This window comes from Trichechus manatus, unplaced genomic scaffold (genome assembly GCF_000243295.1).
Source record: "Trichechus manatus latirostris isolate Lorelei unplaced genomic scaffold, TriManLat1.0 scaffold00053, whole genome shotgun sequence".
Lineage (NCBI taxonomy): Eukaryota > Metazoa > Chordata > Mammalia > Sirenia > Trichechidae > Trichechus > Trichechus manatus.
In genome coordinates this window covers 11,672,334-11,691,411 of record NW_004443989.1, presented here as the reverse complement: position 1 = coordinate 11,691,411, position 19,078 = coordinate 11,672,334, and the positions used below count along the sequence as shown (strand labels likewise).

Below are 19,078 nucleotides of genomic sequence, written 5' to 3'. Positions count from 1 at the left end.
GGAAGCAGTACCGGTGACTGGCGCCCTGTGATGACGTCACACCAGCGCCGTCGCGGCCGTGACGGCCGCCCGGCTGGTGTCGGCGGGCGCGTGCCGATGACGTCAGCGCTGCGCCGCCGCGGCCGTGACGCTCAGGTCGGACCCGGCCGGGCCAGACCGGGACAGGGGGCGGGCGGCGGCAGCGGGCCTGGCCCCCGGGATGGCGATGTTCCGCAGCCTAGTGGCCTCGGCTCAGCAGCGGCAGCCGCCAGCCGGGCCCACGGGTGGCGACAGCGGCCTGGAGGCGCAGTACAGCTGCCCCATCTGTCTGGAGGTCTACCACCGGCCGGTGGCCATCGGCAGCTGCGGCCACACGTGAGTGCGCTCAGTCTCTGGGAGGTGCGGGTCCGCGCCCGCCCGGCCTGGTGGAGGCCGTCGCGCGGAGCACTTGGGGCGCGGGGCGCGCGGGGTACTTAGAACGCGTCGGGGCTCGGGGTTCCCCTGCGCAGCGCCACACCTGCCCTCCGGCACGTTCATCTTCCACCCGGCCTCCTGCCCTTCAGCCCCAGGCGCTCGGCCCGACCGCCGCCTGGCCACACGGGGAAGAGCTGCAGTCCTGCCCGGACTTGGTGGTGGTGGGGGGCGTGGAGGGGACCGCCCGGATACCAGAAGGCTGTACCGCGCTTGTCGTCTTCCGCTCGGTCTACCCTGTGGAGACTGCGGTGGCCGTTGTAAATAAATGACTTGTGGCCTTTACTGTTAACTCGTTTTTAGGTCCACTGCCTGCTCTTCTTGACTACCACAGAGTGGAATTCCTTAAAGTTAGGAGAGGGGTTGTTTGGAGTCTCGTGCTGGTTTGTTTTGTTTTGTTTCAAAGGAGAACTTGGGTCACACTGAGCAGCCAGACAGGCTGGCCCGCAGGGAACCAGACATCAAGCACCTTACCGCGGTTTTCAGCTGTGCCAGGGGTGTTTCAGGAATAGGACTTGAGAATATGACTTTGCTCCCAGCCAGGAGTTGTGCTCCACTCAGAGCTGAGATAAGATTCTCTGCTCCAAGGCCTCTCCCAATGGCTGAATAGTACAGTTCTTGAGAGAAAGAGGAGCCTTGGTGGTGCGGTGGTTAAGAGCTTGGCTGCTAACCAAAACGTCAGCAGTTCGAATCCACCAGCTGCTCCTTGGAAACCTTATGGGCCAGTTCTACTCTGTTGTATAGAGTCACTATGAGTTGGAATGGACTCCACCGCAACAGGTTGAGAAAAGAAGCAGAGTTGGGAAGGGAGACAGCTTGAGGGCTCCGGCTGCAGTCAGCCTGCTGAGAAGGTGGGGCTTTTGCTCCAAGGGGGCAGGGTTGGCCAGGTGCTCCCAGGCTGATAGGAGGCCCTAGAACATTGCAGACAAAGGCAGCTGACTTCAGAGGCTGCTGATACAAAAAGGGAGCTGGAGCTGCTGCTGGCAGTGGGTGTGTGCCTGCGAGTCACAGTGTTAGGATCAAGAACCAGCCTGCACGTCACTTTCCTCATTGTCAGGCTGCACAGGCGCCTGCTCACACCTTGAGAACAAGCATGCCAACTTAGCTTGTGAGGGGGCTGCTTCCCATCTTTCAGGCTATTTGTCACGAGGTAGCAGGGGTCACTTTGGAGCAGAACTTGGCTCTCGTGAACTTGTACTAGTGGGTATTTGAAGGCGTGCTCTCCGCTATTGAGAGCTCCGTCGGGCTGGTCCCGGTCTTAGTTTTGGAAAGCCTTTACTCTGTTGGTTTCAGGTGGTGTGACTGAGTTAAAGGAGCCCCCCTTGGCACCAACACCTTCACCCTGACCTCAGCCTTGAGTATACAATGTCCTGTGTGCACAAATCAGTATTGTCTTTTCCTCATTCTCAAATAAGTCTTCCTTGAAGATGCGGTTTTAGTAGCACAGGATACAGAACTACATGCTAAGTCTCTGTTCCTGTTGACTGCCATTGGTACTTTTCCAGGCAGAAGTTGACAGCGCTCCTCCTAGTCTTGGTGCTGGCCCCACTGGAGCCTATTTTGCAGCCTAGCCTGGACGAGACCCCCCCATCCCACCCCTTCCTGCTGGCTTTGTTTCCCTGGCTGTTATCTCAGCCTCCTATTTTCTCTAAGCTGTGTTCTTTGTTGCTGAGGCACATACACAGACAGGCACAGAAAGTTTAAGGGCTCACACGTTTCCTTCAGAATGTGTTCTCATGATCCAGCTGTTTCCCCTTTGAGAATTGCCTGACTTAAGCAATTTCCTTCCACAAAGTTGATATTGTAGTGTCAGTAGCCCTGAGTGGGGGCAAGCGCTCCTGGCTCCAGTGCCAGACAGAAGAAGGTGCCCTGGGGGGAGCTCCCAAGTCTGAGCTTGTGGGCAGGAGGCTGCACTCTGTGGAGGCGCTCCAGGAATTCCCTGGGCCCTGGACCCTGTCACCCACGGGCAGACACCCAGGCAGTTATCCAGAAGGGAACCCTCTGATGGACCCTCCCCAAGATGCCAGCCTGGAGATCTCAGGCTGCTAACAAGCCAGCATGTGCGGAGGGATGGCCAGGGCTGGGGCACTCAGGCCCGTCCTCCCTCAGGTTCTGTGGGGAATGCCTCCAGCCATGCCTCCAGGTGCCATCCCCTCTCTGCCCACTCTGCCGCCTGCCCTTTGACCCCAAGAAGGTGGACAAGGCCACCCACGTGGAGAAGCAGCTCTCGTCCTACAAGGCACCCTGCCGCGGCTGCAACAAGAAGGTACCCATCCCCGCCCCCGCACCTGGGCCTTCCTGGGGGCTGAGTCGGTCTGCACCCCAGAATAGGACAGGGTACAGGGCTGCTTTCCTTCCTGTTGAGCAGCTGTCAGTCTGTGCTTCTGCATGGGCTCCCTGTGCAGTGCACACTTCCTGCCGTGGTCACAGGAGGAGAGTAGGGCCTGCTGGGTGCAGCCCTGCCTGTGTCTGCCCGGTTCCTGGAGAGTCCTGCCATGTCATGTCCTGGTCCCTACAGTCGCTCCCCCCCTGCCATGTGGCATATGAGTGTGGAGCTACCACATCCATCACACACGTGCCGGGTCCTACACGTCACGGCAGGGCTTGGCAGCTCCTGTCATTGACCTTGGCCTCCTTTTCCAGTTTCCTCCGGAGCCTGCCCTGTGCCCCTCATGGCCGTGGTCACTCCAGCTGGTACCTCTGTCTCAGCGACCATGAGCAGAGGAAGCAGCTCTGTTCACTTTGCTTTTCCACATCCGGCTTTGCCACCTCTCTAGTTAGTGCTCCACCAGTTGATCACATGTGAAGCTGCCCCATTCTTTGTTCTGAAGGCCCTGCCAGCAGCTGGGAGGCAAGCAGATGGTGTCCCCTCTTTCTGCACCGCAGCCTCAGCCCACTAGACATTCCTGGAGGGACAGAAAGAGCAGAGCCTCCAGGGTCACTTACAGAGCTGCCCCGCCTGGTAGCAGCACCTCACATCTGCAGTCTGGGTCTTCCCTAGCACGTGCTGTCCTCATGCTTACGCCAGGCAGGCACTGCAGCATCCGCCATTGGGAGAGCCGGGGATGGTGGCACCTAGAGCTCCTTGAGCAGCTGCTGTCCAGGGTTGGGGGAGGGCTTTGCCAGCCGCTGCCTGTGCATACATGGTGTCACTCTCCTGCTGCCTTGCTCCCCCACTAGGGTTGTGAAAAACCTTTCCACAGCTCACCCCAGCCCCTTGGCATGTGTTGGACTTAGAGCTGCATGGCATCCACTCCCCTGGGAGGCCTGGCCAGGGCCTTCTCCTCCCACTCCTTCATGAAAACGACATGGAGATGCGCCTCAGCACCACCTGCAGGCCGGTTTCTGCTCTTGAGTGGACACCCCACGGGGGCTTGGGCTGCAGGCTGTGCTGTGTTCTCACACTTCTGCCATGCCGTCAGAAGACTCCTGACTGTCTAAGGGGAGCTTGTCCCCTAGTCCTATCAGGAGAGGTACCCCTCACTGGAACGCCCCTCAAAAGTCCTCCCATGTGAGCTTGCTGGAGGAGTCCCAGGCAGCAGTGGGGCAGCTGTGACCCAGAGAGGCCGGGCAGTGACAGCTGCTCAGTCCAGGACACAGCCTCCTTCCCCCTTGTCCCCTCCTGCCCTGCGTCTCCACTGATGGATGCTGCGTCCCAGCGAGTGGAAAGCAGAGGGGACTGGGCTCCATCTTGCAGGCTGCTCCTCCTCTGGATACCACCCCCTACCCCGGCTGACTGAACCCTAGGCCAGCCGCCTTCCCACCCCCTCCTGCGCCCTAGGTGGCCCTGGCAAAGATGCGAGTGCACGTCTCGTCCTGTGTGAAGGTCCAGGAGCAGATGGCCAACTGCCCCAAGTTTGTCCCTGTGGTGCCCACATCCCAGCCCATCCCCAGGTAGGCAGCCCCAAGCCCTGGAGCAAACACTGGGGCCCTGGCTGGCCTGGTTTCCACCTCATCTGTGGGAGCATGTGTCTGAGTCCCGGAGCTGACCAGACACCAGGATACCCGCTCTGTCACTGGGATGCTGCCCAGGGGAGCACGGCTCCTCTCCCGAGGGGCAGGACGGGGCTGAGGCAGGCTGCATCTCAGTGGCCCTTAGGTGGAAAGGGTCCCTGAGCAGGTGCAAGCCAGTGTCGGCCACAGGCTGGTGGTGACAGCTCCACCCAGTGACGTTGTCTGGGCAGGGGCAGGGGTCTGGGCTCCCCGGCAGGAGCCACCTCACTCCAGAGCCCCAGTACAGAATGAGGGGGGTTTCCGGTCTTCAGACTCCAGGCTCTGTTCTGCTGCAGTGATGCACGCGGCCACTAGGTGGCAGCCACGTGCCTGGAGTCTGGGAAGGCAGGGGAGCATTCTTCGGGCCCTGGTGTTTGGAGTAAGGGGGTGCCCAGAGGACACCACTGCTGCAGGGGTGCGCACGGTTCCAGGGCCGGCAGCCGTGGCTCACTCCCCTCCCACCCTGCCCCCAGCAACATTCCCAACAGGTCCACCTTCACCTGCCCGTACTGCGGTGCCCGCAACCTAGACCAGCAGGAACTGGTGAAGCACTGTGTGGAGAACCACCGCAGCGACCCCAACCGCGTGGTGAGCCCCTGTGCCACCCCGTCAGTTACCTATCAGGCCACAAATTTCCTCCTTGCTCCATGCGGGGTCTTTGCTGAGCAGAGCCTCCCTCCCTGCCCAAAGGCCCCACATACATGAGGGTACTCTGAGAGTGGACATGGGGTGGGGGGCTGCTGTAAGGCCAGGCCATGCTCTCCAGACACTGCATTGCAAGGCCTGCCTGCCCACTCCCCCATGCCCCCTCCTGTGCCCCTTCACGCCGAGGTCCTTTGTCCAGGTCTGCCCCATCTGCTCAGCGATGCCCTGGGGGGACCCCAGCTATAAGAGCGCCAACTTCCTGCAGCATCTCCTCCACCGGCACAAGTTCTCCTATGACACCTTTGTGGTGGGTATCCCCTTGTCCCTACTAGAGCAAGCAGCCAACAGACTCAGCCCTGACTCCTCCTTCCCAGCCCTACCCTCCCCCTCATACCCCTCCCCCTCATACCCTCTTCCTCTCACACCTCCTTTCCCTTGTGCCCCTTCCCCCTTGTGCCCCCACTCTCCCCCTCATAGCTCCTCCCCACTTGTACCCTGTTCCCCCTCGAAGCCCTCTCTTGTGCTCTGAACCAGCCTTAGAGTCCCAAGCATTCCAAGAAAACTGGAAGCACACAGTACTAGTGGAATAGCCTGCGGGTCGGGCTTTGAGGGGTGCTAAGTCCAAGTGGGGAGCCCTGGTGATGCAGTGGTTAAGCGCTCAGCTGCTAACTAAAAGGTCAGCAGTTCGAATCCATTAGCCACTCCTTGGAAACGGGGCAGTTCTGCTCTGTCCTTTAGGGTTGCTATGAGTCGGAATCAACTCAATGGAAAAAGTTTGTTTTTTTTTTTTCTTTTTAAAAAAAAAGGCCAAGTGGCCACCAGAGGGAGCCTGGGCAACCGAGACCAGCACAGGTGTCCGTGGGACTTGGAGCCCAAGGCAGCTTTCCCAGTCAGCAGCGGCCTGGGGGTATCCCATTTAGCCCTGCCTGGGGGCCTTGTCACAACCCCTTTGCTCTGCAGCTCCTCCCCCTTGGGAAGATAGAACAATGGAGTGTCCACGGGCCCTTCTGGGGAGAGGTGGCCACAGGGCCCCCAAGGAGGCACCCCTGCTCCACACAGGAGAGAGCACAGGGCTTCTGAGGGTGAAGAGAGTTAGAGGGACTGTGACACCTTCATCTCACTCTCCTACCTTTGAGGGGCTAGTGTAGGACTAGCCCCAGGCCTGCATGCACCCCGTTCACCCCTCGGGCCTCATGGTTACGCCCCCTTCCCACCCAATGTTAACCCCAAGGTGGAAGACTGGATGTGGTAGAGCTGATCTGTCTGGGGGTGACTGAACAGAGGGCTGACACCTCTTGTCTTCCAGGACTACAGCATCGATGAGGAAGCTGCCTTCCAGGCTGCCCTGGCCCTGTCTCTGTCTGAGAACTGAACGCCCGGTCCCTCCCCACCACGAGGTCAGCCACTCACCCTGCGCCTGAGGTCTGGCTCCTTCCCCAGCTCCCGAGTGGGCGTGCAGCTGTGGGCCAGGTGGAAACTCCATAAGGCATGAGGAGGCCAGCTGGCCAAGCTGCGGGGGCAGGAGAGTAGCCACCCCTCACCTCTCTGCAGCATAGCTTGGGTCTGAGGGGCTTTGCAACTGAGCTGGTGCCCTCACAGTGTGGCCAGGCGGGGGGCCTGTGACCCTGGAACAGGTGGCGTCATTCAAAGCCATGAGGACTCTGCACCCAAGGCCCTGCTGCTAAGTGGAGAGCGGGTCAGGGTAGACCCACTGAAGACCCCCACCACACCGCTGCTGTCCTGGCTCCACCCCACCTTCACCTGCTCATTTGGTACTGGCTTTTGTGATACCTAGAAATTCTGGCATTTTTCTATATTATCCAGTATGATAATCTTTTCACATTTTATAGAGCAAAGAAAATGCAGTTACTCTTCATACTGCAATATCCGTGTTTGACTAGGAATAATAGTATTTTTATGGAACATTTACAAGATTATATTTTTTAAAAAAAAAATAATGAAAAATAAGCATTGTGTGGAATCGGGGGAGAGAGGAGACCAGGCAGGAGTGAAAGCCAGTGGGGCCAGGGGCTCCACTCTTGCACGTGTGATGTGGCAGTGGCAGCTCGGTCCCCAGATGACTCTATGGTTCAGGTTCTGTAGGCTGTCAGTTTCTCTCTCAGTAGTGGCCAGGAAGAAACCTCCGGCCCCAGCCCACTCACTGGTGGCCACTGGGTCTGCAGATAAGGCAGGGTTTTCCAGAGACACAGGATGGCCTGGCCCAGGGTCCTGGCTTGGCAGAGTGTCCACGGAGTGTTCCTGTCCCCATCCGGGACCAGAGGGGCAGATTGCAGGGGGCTGGGGCCAGAAAACATGTTTCATGGCATAAGTTATTGCTGTCTTTTAAAACAACTTAAATAAAATGTTTCAGAGCATCTATAGCCAAACTTGATCAGTGGTTTTATTCTACAAATATTAAAATCAAGAGCTCATTTGGGGTCACCAGATTGAGAGGTGGGGGGGGCAGTCCCTTCTGCCTTCAGACACCCCCTGACAGGGCACCCTGCCTGTTGCTTCCCTTTGTGGCCAGCACCTGCCCACCATGTTGGGCAGGGTACAGGCCAGGGTCACAGGCATAAGTCCAGTATATTCAGTCGAGGCCCACGGGCCGGTGCCCTTCTGGACATGGGGACGCGGTCTGCCCTGTGCCACTCCAGCTGACCTGGACGCACCCAAGTGCAAGTCATGGGTCCCACTGTACCCCACACCACCCTGGGGCCTCAGAGTACCCCAAGAGCCAGGGGCCTTGCTTCTCTGAAATCAGCTGGGGGCCGTCACCCCACCCGGAAAGGGCCATTCTACCCAGGCCGCTTGTCCCCAGAGATCTACACCCCACCCCCACCCCCACTTGGAGGACTAGTTCCCGCCTTCGCTCCGCCCCGTGTGGACTGGATTCCTAGATTATAAAATAGAAGTGCTGGGCTCAGTGCGTTCCGGCTCTGAAGTCCGCGCTTCAATCTGCAGGGCGTGGGTGCGCCAAGCCGAAGGGTCGGTGTGGGATTCCACGCCGCGCGGCGCCGAGGAGACTCGTGGGGAGGGCACCGGCGGCCACGTGGCCCTGCGCCCCTCCCCCGCGACCACGCACCTGTCCAGGGCGTGGTCCTGCGGCCCTGCCCACGTCGGCGCCGGCCCCGCCCACGCTCGCGCCGGGCCCTGGTTGGCAGAGGCGCTTTGCCATACTAACAAGCATGGCCCTTCCTGCCCCTGCCCGCGCCGGACCCGCCCATTCCCCGCCCATGTCCTCGGCCCCGCCACTCCCGCGCCGGGCTCTGGTTGGCGGAAACGGCGCTCTATGCTAATATATACCCTGCCCACTTCTGTCTCTGCCCCCGGCCCTGCTCCCGGCCTCGCACCGCCGGTGCCGGGCCCTGGTTGGCAGAGCTGGTACGCTATGCTAATGAGCCTGACCCTGTTCGCATCTGACTCCGCGCGGGCCTGGCCCGCTGGCGTAAGGACTGACGGACCGATCAGTGAGGACCGCGTCCTGGTCCCGCAGCCCATAAGGAGAAGATGCCGCGCTCTTTCCTGGTGAAAACGCACTCTAGCCACAGGATACCCAACTACGGGCAGCTGGAGACGCAGAGAGGTAAGGGTAGGGCCTGGGAGCGGGGGACACCTGTCTCTAGTCCCAGGTGGGAGGAGAGGACAGGGCCTCACCAGTGCAGCAGAGCCAAGGGGTCCTCCTGGGCGGAGACCGAGGGTCTGGCTGTAGGTAAGGTGGCCCCCAAGGCACCAGCTCACCTCATCGGACGCAGCCCGCCTTGGCATAGGGAGGGGCCCTCTTTTCCCCACTTACAAGAGTGTTTCTAGGCTCCCAAATCTTGGGGCCTTCTCCCTGCGGACAGGCACACCTGTCCCGACCACTGCAGTCCAGCTAAAGGGACCCCAGAGTCCTCTTCCTAGTGTGCCAGGTTTGGGAGGGGTCCTGGGGATGATGGAGAGGAAGACAGAAGACCACCTGGGACCTGGCTCCTGGAGGGCTCCCCCAGAGTTCCTGGCTTGAGTTGGTGGGCAGAGGAGGTGGGAAGAGGGGCCCATGGGTTCCCTCAGTCGCAGAGGCTTATCTGTTCCCCCCCATTCAACTGGGAAGGGACCCCCAGTGCCTCCTCACTCCTCTCGGTCTTTTCCTCCTCTCCTGGGGAAGCCCTCTCTCTCACTGGTAGTTGCTTGTGCAGGGCAGGGTCTGAGATCTAGGCCATTGAGACCCCTGCCCACCGGGGTCTCAGACGAAGTAAACGTGACTGTCTACTCAACCCCCTCCCTGCTGGACAGGGACACAAGAGGCCTGTGACAACCAGGAAGACGGACTCTATTCCCTCAGAGCTGAGGCACAGAGGGATCAGAGTGGGCCCTACCTAGCTCAGCAACTTCTTGGGACCAGGACCCACTTGGGGACCACAGGTGGACCTGAGAGGGAGCAGAGGAAGGAAGGACACCAACCAGCACTCCCAGGAGGCCCTTATCATCCTATGAGCCTAGAGCGGAGGAGGCCCACTCCCAGGTCAGGAACACAGCCAAGGCTGCCACCAGGGGGCGACTTCTAGGGCTGTGCCCTTCAAATGAATTCTATATAACCAGTTTCAACCAGCAATTTTGTAGAATAAAATAGAATAGAAGCTATCAGTGCCTCGCACATGGTCAAAAGTGTGTCTGTGTATACGCGTGTAATACAAACGTGAAGTTCTATGGGTCATAGTTTAAAAACTATTGCTTAGGGTCTGGTCCACAGTGCACCCTACCTTGCCATGTCAGGTGCAGACCCGTGCTGCGTGTCAGGTCGAGCATGCATCTGAAGGGGGAAGCTCTGCTCTTTGCACCCAAGCGTTTAATGCCCTTTCTCGTGCCCTCTGCTCCCGTCCTCGCTGTGGCTCCAGCTGCCTGGCTTTGTGAAGGCCAGGTAGCCATGGTGGTCCTCTTGCTAGGATACTCCCACAGAATAGACCTCAGATGCTAGGGCTTGGGGTCCTCCACTCTGTCCTTTAAGTAAGGGCCTCTTTAGGGCTGCCCAGGCAGCCCCTTGAAGCCAGAGTATCCAGAAAAGTCTCTTACCCAGAAATCTGAGCTTCAGAATGAATTCAAAAGCAAGCAAAATTGAGCGAATATGGGAGAAAGCCGTTAAAAAGTAGTAGCCTCAGCATGGGTCCGAAGCCCCCTCCTGTGGCCGTCTCCCCATCCTGCCCTCTGGAGCCAGTCCCTGGCCCTGCAGACTTGGTTGGGCTGGGGATGCATGGGGCCGGGGTGGGGGCACTCCTCAGAGATAGGCAGCAACTTCCTTCTAGCCACTGAAGTTTGAGAGATGGACGCCTTTCCCCTGTAGAAAGGCCCCTGAGGAAGGGTCTGGAATGGGGAGCTCCTAGGTGCCCCTGCGCCTGTCTCAGAGCCCTAGGACTTTGTCTCAGCCTGTCATTACCATCACCACCACCCCCTTCTGGGAGGATGGAACTCATGTGCTGACTTTTATAACTGGGAGGATGAGGGTGAGAGAGATTAAGGGCAGAGGATGGTGGAGGGTGATGCACCTTCCTTCACCTTTCTGAGATGAAGGTGGTGGCTGGGCAGATGGGCACTCTACCTCCCACGCAGCTGCACCACCTTGGCACCCTTCTTCCCCAGCCCCAGCCTGTCTGTGCTGGCTCTGGAGGCCTGGTGTTGGGTGCTGCCCTCCTGCCTGGACTGGGGGGAGCCAGAGGGGAGCCCACCCAGGAAGACAATTTGCTGGAGTACAAGGTTTCTTTGCACTAGTTGGGCTAGGGTGAAAGGTCCATGGGCTTTGACTAAGGACACTGGGTTGGTGAGAAGGGAACCCAGAGGAGGAAAGGGGAACAGGAAGGAAAACACAGAAGGGGAAGAACCAGCAAAGAGGAAGTAATAAGAGACAGAGAAAGGGAAGAAAATCATCATGTGAGAGATAAGGAGAGAAGAGAGCAGGGGAGGGGAAGGGAGGGAAGAAGCAGGGCAAATTCAGACTTGCCCTTGGTCAACAGTTTTAATCTGGTGCCTAGGCTGTAGCTGCCTAACAGGTGAAACCAAGCCTCCTGGACTCCCCTGGGAGGCCAAGGGTGGCAAAGCTGCTACTCATCCCCACCCTGCACTGGTGTCCCACTGCCCAGCTCTCTGAGACCAAGGCCTCTCCTCCCTTAGAGAAGGCAGCTTGCTACCCGAGCCTCCAAGGAAACCTTAGCCCAAGGTTACCTTTTGGTTCCCAGGAATCCCTTCACACCTCGAGGTGGGTAAGTCTGGCTCCTGGGCGTTGCAGGAGGGTCTTGAGTAGAGTTCCTTCGAGCTTCATAACCCAGTCACACTCAAAGGTGCAGCCTGCAGCTGGAGACCAGTAAAAAACTCCAACTCATGGCGACCCATGTATGTCAGAGTAGAACTGTGCCCCATACAGTTTTCAATAGCTGATTTTTTAGAAGTAGATTACCGGGCCTTTCTTCCAAGGTGCCTCTGGTGAATAAGAACCACCAACTTTTGGTTAGCAGCACAGTGCATTAACCGTTTGCAGGGACTCCCTGCCCTATTCTTCAGAAACGCCCTTCAAACCTTCAAATTCAATCCAGCAAACTAGTTATTGACCACCCACTGTGTGCCCAGCTCTGTGTTTGCCTGTGGAGGTGACGATAAAGGACAAGTCTCTGCCGTGTGGACTCTAGGGTCTCAGAGCACACAGAGCTCAGGAAGTGAGAGCTGTGGACTTACATATACAACACTCACAGTCATAAGTCACACCTACCACCTCCTCTGGTTTTTGTTTTAACAGCTTTATTGAAATGTAATTCACATACCATACAATTCCTTCATTATCAGTGTACAGCGCAGTGGTCTTTAGTATATTATAGACTTGTGCAACCATCACCACTGTCTAATTCGAAAACATTTTCATTACCCCAAATGGAAACCCTGTACCCATTAGCAGTCACCTCCCACTCAAGCCCCTGGCAACTGTTCGTCTTCTTCCTGTCTCTGGTTTTGCCTATTCTGGACATTTTATAGAAATGGAATCATACACTATTTGACCTTTTTTTATCTGGTTTCTTTCACTTAACACAATATTTTTGAGGTTTATCCATGTCATAGCGTGTATCAGTGCTTTGTTATTTTTTATGGCTGAATACTATTCCATTGTATGGATATACTATATATTTATCCATCATCTGTTGGTGAACATGTGGGCTGTTTCTACTTTTTGGCCGTTGTGAATAGTGCTGCTGTGAACATTCACGTACAAGTCTGTTTGGGCATATGTTTTCATTTCTCTTGGGTAGATACCTAGGAGTGGAATTGCTGAGCCATATGGTAACTCCATGTTTAACTTTTCGAGGAGCTGCCAAATTGTTTTCCAAAGTGGCTGCACCATTTTGCATTCCCACCAGCAGCGTAGGAGGGTTCTGATTTCTCTACCTCCTTGCCAAGACTTGTTGTCTTGCGTTTTTCTGATTATTCCCATCCTAGTGGCTGTGAAGTGACATCTCATTGTGGTTTTGATTTGCGTTTTCCTGATGCCTAATGATGTTGAGCATCTTTTCATGTACTTGTTGGCCTTTTATGTATCTTATTGGAATAAATGTCTATTGAAGTCCTTTGCCTTTTTTTAATTGTATTAATTGTCTTTTCATTGTTGCGTCACAAGAGTTCTTTGTTTATTCTGGGTACAAGTCCCTGATCAGACCTATGATTTGCAAGTATTTTCTCCTAGTTTGTGGGTTATCTTTAACCACAGATATAAAATCTGACCAAAAAGTCTTTCACAGAGGAAGTGGAAGGTTTACCCCAACCCATTTGGAATAAGTAATGGGTTGAGGGCTGTTTGGAGATTTGGGCTGTAGGGAAATCCAGAATTCAGCTTTTACCCTCAGACTAGCCCATGTACTTGGGGCTATCACCATTCTAATCTGGATCCACATGGAGTATGCTGGCCCACAAATTCCCAACAACAACCCTGAGGAAAAGCCAAAGCAGGAATAAGTCGTGTTTTACCTAATAAAGCCAGTCTTGACCAACAGAGCATTGACAAGAAACCCCAACCCCACACAGCTCAGGGGGGAGTGGGGCAGCCGAGGTGGCCCCTTAGTGGCAGAGAAGGGCTTCCCAGAGCATCCTCAAGTCACTCTCACAAGGCAAAGCTGAGGGCGAGTGGGATGATAAGGGTAATTAGATTCAAGTGGCTGGATTTTACTTACCTGGCCTGCTGCCAGGCCTCCTGACTCATGTTGCGTTACAATGCTGACTCAGTGTGGTGCTTCCCACTCTGGAGGTGAGGTGGGGGCTAGTTGACAAGGGCAGCCCTTCCTGGGATGGTAAAGTAAGTCCCTGTGCCACTGTCTTCTGTCACGGATACGAGGGATCCATGAGCTGTTTGACTGTTTGTAAAGAAGAATTAAGACTCACCCTCTAGACCCCAGGCCTCTCTGTTCTAGATTTCTGCACACACACACACACCCTGCAGCAGGGCGTCCCCACGCTTAGTATCTGTTGTAACGCAGCTCTGACAGCGTGGTCCCTGGCTGCCCGTGACACCGAGTTGTGCTGGTCTGTGAAGATGGGCTTGTGATGAGATGGAGGAATGGAAGCTGAGGAAGCAAAAGTTGAGGGGTCTGTCTTCACTGTTCATGGTGCTCTCTCCCTCTCCCCCTCTAGAAGCCAATGGCTCCTGCTCCACTTGTGGGGGGCTGGTGGTGCCCCTCCTCCTCCCAGATAAGGAGACTCCTTCTGCGCTCGGTGACACGCCCCGGCCCCAGGACTGCACCCCTGTCATCTCCTGCCTCACCCTGCCTCTACCACATGATGAGGAAGTAGGAGAGACTTCAAGCCCCAGACCCCTGGGGGTCAGCCTAGTGGACCCAGGGGCTGGCCGAGCCCCCAGCGCACCACTCAGAGATAGCCTGAACCACCTCAACCTACCCCCGCTGCTGCTCCTGCACACGAGGTGGCCCCCGATCCTGGGTCCAGGTGGGGACAAATCTCCAGAAAAACTGTACGGGGCTGCAGGGACATCCCGGCCGCCAGGCTGCTTTGAGTGCCTCGACTGCCACTGGCCCCACCACACCGTGGCTGGGCTGGCCAGGCACCAGCAGCTGCATTGCGACCTACAGCCACGGCACTTTTTCAGCTGCAAGCACTGTGACAAGGAGTATGCCAGCCTGGGCGCCCTCAAGATGCACCTGCGCACCCACACACTGCCCTGCGTCTGCGCACTCTGCGGCAAGGCCTTCTCCAGGCCCTGGCTGCTGCAAGGCCACATCCGCACTCACACAGGTAAGTGACCCCTGGGCAGGGACCCTGCAGGTAGGGACCAAGTGGGTTGGGCTCCACGCAGGTAGGGTAGGGCAGGGGAGGAGCCCTCTGCACAGGGATTGGGTTTGTCCGAGGAGGTGGGAAGTGGGGTAAGAAAGTGAGGAGGCCCATCACCAGACAAGTGGAGAACAAAATGTGGTCCATCCACACACTGGAATATCACTCAGCCATAAAGAGAAATGAAGTTCTGACACATGCTACAACATGGATGAACCTTGAAAACATGCTGCTTGAAAGGAGCCAGTCACCAAAGGACAAGTACTGTCCGCTTATATGAAGTGTCTAGAACAGGCAAATGCATAGAGACCGAAGTAGATCAGGGGTTCCCAGGGGCTGAGGGAGGGAGGCATGGGGAGTGAAGGGGCACTGAGTTTCGGTTTGAGGGAGTGGAAAACTTTTGAAAATTAATAGTGATGACAGTTGCCACCATGGTGAGTGTCATTACTGTCACTGGATTGTACACTTTAAAAGGTTAAATGGCAAATTTAATGTCCTATATATTTTACCACAGTAAAATTTAAAGGCAAGGAAAGGCCAGAGCGGAGGGAGGGAGTTGTAGGAACAATGAGAGGGAGAGGTCACGTCCAGCTCTGCCTCCCGGGAGCCCAGGAGTCTGTTTTTGGCATTCTGGGCTGTTTAGAACTCCAGAGAAGTGGAGCTGGGCGGGAGAAAGAGCTGAGGGGGATGAGGCCTGAGTCACCTGGCCTGGTAAGCGTCAGGGAGAGCAGCTGGGACTTCACTCAGATTCAGGAGAGTGAGAGGGTGGCTAAATGATGACAGGAAATAAAGGGGACAAAGGAGGAGGGGAAGAGGGGGAAGAAGACCCAGAGACAGAGGAAAGGAAGGGAAGTCAGAGCTTGTTGCTGAAAGAGGCCTTGGAGGTTAGCCTTTTCTTCCATAGATTGAAACCAAAGCCCACAGAGAACACAGGGACACTCTGCCCGGGTGACTTGTGACCAAGCCCACATCCACCCCAGCCCGGTCTGTTCGACCACGCCAGGCAGATTTCAAGACGAGGAGAGAGAAGCAGGCTCCAGGAGTAGGAATCGTGTCTTGCTCTCAGACCCAACAGTTGCAACACAAGCCTTTTGCAATGGGAGGCTCCTGACCCCAGGTCACGGCCCTGTGGCTGGTGTGCCCTGAGTCACCCCAGTGGAGGGGGAGGGCAGGTGTGTTTGCGGGAGGAATCCCCAGGTCCCAGAAATCTCGGTTTTTCCTCCATACTTTGCCAAGGACGTCTTCGGATGCCCGTTCTTTTTCAAAGGATGCTACTCTCGAGCTCTGGTGTGTCTGGAGTGCACTGTTCTGGGTCTGCGGTGCCCCAGTGCTGACCAGCAAGGGTGTAGGTGCTCTGTGTCCCTTTGCAACTGCAGTCTAGCATCTATCAGGATTGTGTACAATGCAGGCTGGATGCAGGCCCTGCAGGTAGAGGACAGTGCCCTGCCCTTGATCTTTGTTAGGGTCCTCTTGCTGACTGCATTCCCACAGCAGGAACTAGGAGCCCTGTCTGAAGGTGCTTTGGAGAATACAAGTGAATTATTTTTGTGGCAGAAACATATAACACTATCATGATGTTTAGGTTTTCATCAATGGAGACCTTTTCTTCTTAGTCTATTCAAAGTAATGTAGCTGCTTGGTTTACTTCCACGATACTCAGGAGCATCCTTTGGCAAAAAAAAAAAAAGATTTAATGCAGCATTTGCCAGTTCAACATTTTTTACATGTATAATTCAGTGACAACTACTACCTTCACCACCCATATCCATTACCAAGTTTTCTATCACCATTAACAGATACTCAATGCTTCCTCAATGAGGACGCCCCCTTCCTGGCCAGGGATCTCCACTCTTTCCTAAATACCTGCTTCCTGGGCAGGTCTGTAGGGCTGTGCTCTTCACTGCTCTGCCTGCAGGCTCAACCCTGTAGGACCCCAGCCATCCCCACCGCTTCCCCATCACTGGGACGACCTGGGGCTTTTCATATCAGATGTGGGGAGGAGGCCCCAGGAGAGTCCAGGCAGACATGAAGTGGAAGGAGTCAGCCATGAGGCACCCTCTGTTTCTTAGGGGGATTTTAGATACTACAAAGTATGCCCCACCCTGAGCAGCTCACCTCAGGTAACTCATGCTGCTCAGCCCCATTGCTTCCTCCTGGAGGTCTCTAAGGCTCCCTCCTTAGAGAGGGGCAGTGAAGGCCTGTGAGTGAGTCTTTGGAAGGGGGATAAAGAGGGGTTTTTAATTTATAAGAGGGGCCTGTAAACTGCCTCCTTTGCCATGAGACCAGAAGAACTGGATGGTGCCCAGCTACCATTACTGAATATTTTGATCAAAGATTCTATAGAATTCTGATTAAAAGAGTGGAAATACAGAACAGAATTTCAAATTTTCATGGAATCCAGAGTTTCTGGAGCCATGGAGGCTGAATGAACTCCTGAAACTATTGCCCTGAGATAATCTTTAAACCTTAAACCAAAAATATTCCCTGAAGTCTTCTTAAAACCAAACAAAACGAGATTGGAACTCTTATGCACTGCTGGTGGGAATGTAGAATGGTACATCCACTATGGAAAACGATATGGTGCCTCCTTAAAAAGCTAGAAATACAAACACCATACTAGCCAGCAATCCCACTCCTAGGAATATATCCTAGAGAAGTAAGAGCCATCACATGAATAGACATATGCACACCCATGTTCATTGCAGCATTATTCATTCACAATAGCAAAAAGATGGAAACAACCTAAGTGCCCATCAACAGATGAATGGATCAACAAATTATGGTACATACACACAGTGGAATACTACACAGAGATAAAGAACGATGATAAATCTGTGAAATATCCCACTACGTGGATGAATCTGGAGGGCATTATGCGAGTGAAATGAGTCGATCACAAAAGGACAAATTTTGCATGAAACCACTGTTACAAAAACCCAAGAAAAGGTTTACACACAAAAAAACCCACAATCTTTGACAGTTACAAGGGAGGGGAGGGGTGGGGAGGGAAATCACTAACTAGATAGTAGACAAGTGTTAATTTTGGTGAAGAGAAAGACAATACACAATACAGGGGAAGTCAGCACAACTTGACCAAGGCAAAGTCATAGAAGCTTCATAAACACATCCAAACACTTCGAAGGACAAAGTTACTGGGCCTAAGGGCTGGAAACCATTGTCTTGGGGGACATCCAGGTCAACTGGCATAACAGTTCATTTAAAAAAAATGTTCTACATCCTACTTTGGTGAGTAGTGTCTGGGGTCTTAAAAGCTCAAGAGTAGCCACCTAAGATATATCTATTGGTCACATCCCATCCAGAGCAAAGACGAATGAAGAAAACAAAAGACACAAGGAAAGTATTAGTCCAAAGGACGAATGGACCACATGAACCACAGCCTCCATCAACCTGAACCCAGAAGAACTAGATGGTACTGGGCTACCACCACCCACCGGTCTGACAGGGGCCACAATAGAGGGTTCTGGACAGAGGGGGAGAAAAATGTAGAACAGAATTCAAATTCACAAAAAAAGACCAGACTTACTGCTCTGACAGAGACTGGAGGAACCCCCGAGACTGTGGTCCCCAGACATCCCACTAACTCAGAACTGAAGCCCCTCCCAAAGCCCACTTTTCAGGCAAAGATTAGAGAGGCCTATAAAACAAACAATAACACAAATGAGGAATGTGCTTCTCAGTTCAATCAAGTATACGAGACCAAATGGGCAGCACGTGCCCAAAAGCAAAGACAAGAAGGCAGAAAGGGACAGGAAAACTGGATGAATAGACAAGGGCAACCCGGGGTGTAAAGGGAAAGGCGGGGGAGTGCTGACACATTGCAGGGATTGCAACCAATGTCACAAAACAATTTGTGTATAAATTTTGAATGCGAAACTAATTTGTGCTGTAAACTTTCACCTAAAGCACAGTAAAATTAAAAAAAAAAAGCAATAGCTTAATTAGTAAAGAATGTCTACCTCGAGCATTGTGCTCTTTTGAGGTCTGTCTACATGGGATCAAAGTGACAGCAGCAACTCGAAAGATTAGATAGGAACCTTAGAAGGCAGTAAGTTTATGTTAATGAGCGAGGAGCAACTCAGTAAAAGAATGGTTGCACAACTCGAAGAATGTAATCAATGTCACTAAATTGTGCATGTAGAAACTATTGAATTGGTCTATGTTCTGCTGTGTACGTTCTCAACAACAACAACAAAAATAAATGTATTAAAAAAAAGAGGGACCTGTGACTGCTGGGCCTGCTTTCCTGGGGCTGTTCTGATAGGTCGAACATTCACTATCACCTGTCTTTCTCCCCAGGTGAGAAGCCCTACACCTGCTCACACTGCAGCAGGGCCTTCGCCGACCGCTCTAACCTCCGGGCGCACCTGCAGACACACTCAGATGTCAAGAGGTACCAGTGCAAGGGATGCGCCAAGACCTTCTCCCGCATGTCCCTCCTGGTGCGCCACGAGGAATCAGGCTGTTGCCCTGGCCCCTGAGCGATGGCTGGTCAGCACTGGAGGAGAAAAGAGGACCAAGCTGGGGACCTAAGGCTGGCATCCTTCCTGGGAACATGTGTCACTTGGAGCCCAGAGGAGCCCCGTGTTGGGCCATGACCTCGCCCCCCATCTGCTGGCCTCTTTCCCACTGCCACCTCCCACCTCTGGTCAGAGCCGGCAAGTCAGGTGGCAGTGGCCTG

General features: G+C 54.7%; 2 protein-coding genes across 3 annotated transcripts; both read left to right on the top strand.

The window, feature by feature from the left end:
- Positions 1-100: 100 nt before the first annotated feature.
- On the top strand, positions 101-7,457 carry RNF166 (ring finger protein 166). 2 transcript variants are annotated; one of them, XM_004377757.2, is made up of 6 exons: positions 101-354; positions 2,560-2,716; positions 4,232-4,344; positions 4,917-5,031; positions 5,288-5,395; positions 6,395-7,457. In XM_004377757.2, the coding sequence occupies exons 1-6, from the start codon at positions 200-202 to the stop codon at positions 6,458-6,460; spliced, it is 714 nt and encodes a 237-aa protein (XP_004377814.1). In that variant the 5' UTR covers positions 101-199; the 3' UTR covers positions 6,461-7,457. The 2 variants fall into 2 exon arrangements, with proteins under 2 accessions (XP_004377814.1, XP_004377815.1); XM_004377758.2 differs by lacking the exon at positions 2,560-2,716 and having other exon boundaries at positions 200-313; positions 4,277-4,344.
- A 1,066-nt stretch (positions 7,458-8,523) lies between these two features.
- SNAI3 (snail family transcriptional repressor 3) lies at positions 8,524-18,878 on the top strand. The gene is made up of 3 exons (XM_004377756.2): positions 8,524-8,674; positions 13,726-14,343; positions 18,697-18,878. Exons 1-3 carry the CDS (start codon positions 8,599-8,601, stop codon positions 18,876-18,878), a joined length of 876 nt encoding a protein of 291 aa, XP_004377813.1. The 5' UTR covers positions 8,524-8,598.
- Positions 18,879-19,078: the final 200 nt, after the last annotated feature.

What these genes read in the sequence shown, in the direction of transcription:
- RNF166 (XM_004377757.2), top strand. Translation starts at nt 200, where the DNA reads ATGGCGATGTTCCGCAGCCTAGTGGCCTCGGCTCAGCAGCGGCAGCCG. An exon ending in GCCGCGGCTGCAACAAGAAG is followed by an intron (nt 2,717 to 4,231) that starts GTACCCATCCCC and finishes CCTGCGCCCTAG; the next exon opens with GTGGCCCTGGCAAAGATGCG. An exon ending in GCAGCGACCCCAACCGCGTG is followed by an intron (nt 5,032 to 5,287) that starts GTGAGCCCCTGT and finishes TCCTTTGTCCAG; the next exon opens with GTCTGCCCCATCTGCTCAGC.
- SNAI3 (XM_004377756.2), top strand. Translation starts at nt 8,599, where the DNA reads ATGCCGCGCTCTTTCCTGGTGAAAACGCACTCTAGCCACAGGATACCC. An exon ending in GCAGCTGGAGACGCAGAGAG is followed by an intron (nt 8,675 to 13,725) that starts GTAAGGGTAGGG and finishes CTCCCCCTCTAG; the next exon opens with AAGCCAATGGCTCCTGCTCC. An exon ending in CCACATCCGCACTCACACAG is followed by an intron (nt 14,344 to 18,696) that starts GTAAGTGACCCC and finishes CTTTCTCCCCAG; the next exon opens with GTGAGAAGCCCTACACCTGC.